This window comes from Oncorhynchus keta, chromosome 35, assembly GCF_023373465.1.
Source record: "Oncorhynchus keta strain PuntledgeMale-10-30-2019 chromosome 35, Oket_V2, whole genome shotgun sequence".
Taxonomy (NCBI): Eukaryota; Metazoa; Chordata; class Actinopteri; order Salmoniformes; family Salmonidae; genus Oncorhynchus; species Oncorhynchus keta.
This window is the reverse complement of record NC_068455.1, coordinates 63,701,376-63,706,696: the sequence shown is the minus strand read 5'-3', so window position 1 is coordinate 63,706,696 and position 5,321 is coordinate 63,701,376. Positions and strand designations below refer to the sequence as shown.

The 5,321-nt window shown below is 38.8% G+C and overlaps 1 protein-coding gene across 2 annotated transcripts; it reads right to left on the bottom strand.

The window, feature by feature from the left end:
* Nucleotides 1-1,116: 1,116 nt before the first annotated feature.
* On the bottom strand, nt 1,117-3,193 carry LOC118368826 (uncharacterized). 2 transcript variants are annotated; one of them, XR_008093239.1, is made up of 5 exons: nt 3,048-3,193; nt 2,475-2,819; nt 1,779-2,366; nt 1,558-1,607; nt 1,117-1,438 (listed from the first exon to the last, which is right to left on the bottom strand). XR_008093239.1 is itself a non-coding variant. In XM_052497257.1 (3 exons), the coding sequence occupies exons 1-3, from the start codon at nt 1,807-1,809 to the stop codon at nt 1,295-1,297; spliced, it is 225 nt and encodes a 74-aa protein (XP_052353217.1). In that variant the 5' UTR covers nt 1,810-1,942; the 3' UTR covers nt 1,117-1,294. The 2 variants fall into 2 exon arrangements, 1 of the variants encoding a protein (XP_052353217.1); XM_052497257.1 differs by lacking the exons at nt 2,475-2,819; nt 3,048-3,193 and having other exon boundaries at nt 1,779-1,942.
* Nucleotides 3,194-5,321: the final 2,128 nt, after the last annotated feature.

Genomic DNA, 5,321 nt, shown 5'->3' with positions numbered 1-5,321 from the left:
CTTGTGCTTACAGCAGACTGCAGAGTACCTGTGAATTTGTTCACTGTGTGGGGGGTGGGTGTGAGTGACATGCTATCGACACAACTTAAAGAGGACAACACATTACAGAGGAGAGATGGCATGAATAAATAGGTTGTCTCCCATACCTGTTCAACTACTCCCTGGAACTCAATACAAAACTACACACAAACACGAGTCATTGTCTTCGTCATATACAGTAGAGAGTACTCTGCTACCCATTTTATTTTGAATGATTGTGTGTCTCCTCCTGGTATCTAAGCTACACTTTATAATATCTTAGTTGATGTTAGTAGTAATGATCCAGTGATGATGACTACCTAGCCTGTTTGATGCAAATGACTCTATGATTCTGAAATGGATTTATAACGTGATACAGATGTGTAATATGCATGTAATAAATGTATATATTACCTTGTTAAAGATTCTTCACAGACACACAGTGTCTTTGTTGGTACTTTGTTGACTACACACATGAACTATCTCTGGAAAGTACATTTTCAATGATTCTTCGACAAATTTGTTAACAATTTGAACATTTTCACAACTTCTAAAATTTGCTGTGACTCTACTGGTGAAGCTGCCACAGGGCACTTCCATATACACTGCTGCTCCCTATCGACAGATAAAGGCATTTTGTCAATGGTGTGTGAAAACTGCTCAGTCACAATATGTACATTGTCATATCTGAAATCAGTCTCAACAATATAAATTATGTTCAAAGTATATTCACCTAAGATGTTAATTTTTACTTCAAGACTATTCTCATGAAGAGAGTGAGTGACATGGTTGTTTGTGGTTTAGATGCACTGAGGTGTGTGTAGAGAGCACGTGGTGTGGACTGACATTCATTGCTGGTGGTTAGAGATGAGTTTAGCTGAGAGTTAAATCTATTTAGAGCATTCAGAACACTACAGAGATGTATTCAGGATACAGCTAAAACAAGAGTTTGAGACAAACTAAAACACCAGTCAATAGATGCATTATGCAACCAAAAATAGCTTTGTTACATTGAGCATCAGCCTAATATGATTGTTGCAAACTGAATCTATGGTAGAAATTTAAGGACAGAGAAAAATATGAATACAAACCAAACAATATCTCTATATGAAATCAGTTTAATGTTTAATTGGATCTAAAATGCACAACAGTATCATTGTTAAAAGGAGATTGACAGAATACAATTTTAACACACAATGAAAAGCCATAGTTACACATACAGTGTAGAAACCACAAAATCGGTGCGAGTTGTTATTAAAGAGCAAAAGTTGATGTTTCAGTCCATGTTTTGGCGTCTCACCCCAGAGTACACAGTGTCTCTCTCCATGGTGCTCCTCTGTCTCTGGGTCTTTGGCTTCTTGTGGATGACATTCAGAGCAGCGTAATGGACCGATGTGAGTGTGTCATCATCTTCTCGATCCTAAGAGGAATAGCAATACATTCCAAAGACATCATGAAATGACCTGATCATTTGATAGAAGGATCTGTTTACAGTTCATGGAACTCGTACAAAAAAAAATTGCTTTATGGTCTGCATACCTGGTTATGAGAACCGGGGACTGCCGGACCACTTGACTGAGTGTGCGTTTCTTTTAGACAAACACATGGAGGAATAATCATCATCAACATAATCATCATCATCATCAACAGCGACATCATCAACATCTTCATAAAATGAATTTACCCAGTTTCATGACTAAAACTTGTAATCTATACTCCACCTACAGCTTTAGCATATTTTGTAGATAATGATAACTTACCTCCGCACAGCAGAGAGGTTTTCTTGGTCATCTTATACAAAACACAACCAAGGACAATGATGAGGATGACACAAATAGCCAACGCTACACCCAGAGAGTACACCAAGAGAACCTGGTGCTCCTTACAACCATCTGTAGAAAAAAAAGAGGAGATTCAGGACATTTTGTTCATCCAGGCATATAATTTATTCATAGCAATATGAAGAAATGTTATACATTTTCAGAAATGTCAGAAATATCACTTGCGGTCAATGTCCAGCTTGGTCCCATTCCCAAATAGTATTTCTCCACATGAGGCCACAGCACAGTAGTAAGTCCCAGCATCAGAGAGGCTGAGGTTCCTCTTGGGGAGGTTGTAGACACAGCTCTGTGTAGGAGACCCAGCCTCAGGGCTCTTCTCACACTGATCTCTCCTGTCTCCATTGGTGTAAATTATTTCTGGAGGTGATTCTCCTGAGCCATGTCTAAACCAATAGACACTGTGTTCTCCTGCACAGGTCTCAGTGTGTATTGTACAGTTCAGAGTCACAGAGTCTCCTGGCTGGACTGACTCAGACACAGGTTGCTGTACAACAGTTTTGCTTGATCCTGAAATAAAAAGCCCTAAATTAATTTTAGATGATAGATTCGTACATTTGAAGAATTAACATACAAGCTATATTTTACGATATTACTGTTAATACAACAACAGCCCACCTTTCAGAATGAGAATTATCCCGTTTTTGAATTCCATCACATTAACATTAATTCCCCCACAGACATATGTGGCGGAGTCCGATGGCTGAGTGTTGGAGATGTGTAGATGATAAAATCCATTTCCACGTTGCACTGTGAACCGAGGGTTATCTTTAAACTCAGTGTGAAATTGTGCACCACCATCATATTTGTAAATTGTTGATACAAGTTGAGGCTTCTGTCCTACTGCTAGCTTGTACCATGAGATATAAGAATGTCTGTCCGGATAGAAGCATTGCAGAATCACATTGTCTCCAAGATGAGCGTGCAGAAGAGGACTTGGATGGCTAATGTCCTCCGTGTCCACTATAAATAAAATACAGAGAAGATTACTCAAACATTTACTTATTTTATATACATTAATCCTAAATCCTGGTTGGGTGTGGTGTACAGTGTTTGGCTTCCCTGTGTGTGTGAATCAAACATGGTTGAACATTGATTCAGGAGTATGAAATATTAGAATCCTTGGTTTACCAAAATTATTTTAAGTTGTTAAACTACAATAACATAGATCATATAATGAGACGAACTTACAGGCTTGGATGAGAACCAGGACAAGACACAACCTGAACATCCTTCAACTTCTCTCTCTCTGGTCTGGTGTAGCAGAACAACTGAGATGAGGGTCAAGAGACAAAGTGAAGTGACAGCATCAGTGGAAATTTGCAGCAGAAATATCTACATGCACCACAGGAGGCACAACTTTTAGGTTGGCTCCATTGGTTGTTTGAAGAGGAAGTGAGGTCAAAAAAATGTCTCACCTTACATACATACAGTATGTATTCATAGATGAATCAATGATGCTATTCTCTCTAAAATGCTTACGCTACCACAATGGAGTGCTATTTTTCTTCAAGTGGTTTAAAGTCAGTGGCAATTGAAAGTCTACACTAACACTTGAGTATTCATTTTTTGATACAAAGTGGGATTGAAATGGATTTAATTGTAATTTTTCGTCAATGATCTACACACAAAAAACAATGTCAAAGTGGAAGAAATTCGAATAAGTGGTAAGAATTGGGCAAGTCATTAAACGTAGAGGGAAAAAACATGTTTATTGAAATATCACACAGGCAAGACATCAGTCAGGAAGTTAAAGCTTGGTCGCAAATGGGTCTTCCAAATGGACAATGACCCCAAGCATACTTCCAAAGTTGTTTTCGTTTGGTCAGGGTGTGATGTGGGTGGGTATTCTATGTTGTATGTCTAGGTGTTGTGTTTCTATGTTGAGGCAATCAGAGGCAGCTGGTTATCGTTGTCTCTGATTGAGAACCATACTTAGGCAGCCTGTTTTCCCACTATGGGTATGGGTAGTTGTTTTCTATTTTGTATCTGTACCAGACAGAACTGTTTCGGTTTCGTTTGTTCACGTTTTTGTACTTTTCAGTGTTCTATTAAAATAATTATGAACATGTACCAAGCTGCACCTTGATCCTCACCTTCTTCGGAGTCAATCACCACCTTCCGGAGACACCTGAAACCCCACCTCTTTAAGGAATACCTAGGATAGGATAAAGTAATCCTTCTCACCCCCCCCCCTTAAAAGATTTAGATGCACTATTGTAAAGTGGCTGTTCCACTCGATGTCATAAGGTGAATGCACCAATTTGTAAGTCGCTCTGGATAAGAGCGTCTGCTAAATGACTTAAATGTTAAATGTTCTTCCACCTACGACAACCGTTACAATAACCCAACCAATTCAAAATACAATACTGAAAAAGATTTTAGAAATTGAAAGGAAGCCTAATACAGCGGAGTAAGCTTTGAGATATTAACTTTAACTTTAAGTCCTTTGACACAACAGAAAATAGGTTGTTAACTGGGACTTTACGACCCCTGGGAAATAGCTTATAGTTGTACGGGTAAGATTTATTAATGTCCAATAAATGCACCTCTATAGATAAGGATTCCAGAAAGGAGAAACACAGATTGAGATAGCAAAATACCCATAGAATGTATTGTGAGAAGCACACACATAGGGAGTAGTGGCATATACATCAATTGTGAGACACATAGATTGTGAGAATATACTGTAGAACATAACTATAGTAATTGGATAGCGGTAGAAAGAACACACACATAGAAGGTAAAAAGATGAGACAGAAAAAGGATTGGGCGGCTGTAAAAGGAGACGCGACCCCAGGTCAGGGGGCAGAGGTTGTTTTACAGTGGGCTGTAGATGGAGAGCAGAGAGAGAGAGAGAGAGCGGACAGACAGGAGTCAAATATTTATTGCTACTCTTGGGGAAACAGCAGGAAAGATTTTTAAAAGAAGGGAGAAAGTCGAGAAAAGGGGACAAGAGTCAAGAGAGGAAAGGAAAAAAGAAGATAAGGCAGAGACAACGAGAGAGATAGAGAGAGAGAGTAAGAAGAATCCTCGCTGGGGAAACGCTTGGACCTTTAAATTGGGGCTATTTTCTGGGAATTGTCTCGGTAGTACGTGCCGGAGTTTACGACTACAGACAATTATAATAATAGGGTTATTTGCGTCTACATCTTTTCAATAGTGCTGGTGGTCCAGGGGTAGAACTCTTGCCTACAATGTGTGAGACTCTGGTTTGTATCGCAGCCTATACCCCGATAGACTAAAATTTATTCTGATTGTAATTCAAGTATTGATATGATTTGCCAGGAGAGATACGGTTGTTAGTGTTTGTTTAAGATATAAACTGAACGTTTTAATAGCTTGTTTAGGTTAAATTGAAAGACTAATTCATTCTAAATAATAGCTAGGCGATTTCGATGTAGTACGTTATCTTGCCTAAATGGTCTGCTGGAATAACCAGTTGAGAATGGAGTCGTATTTAAA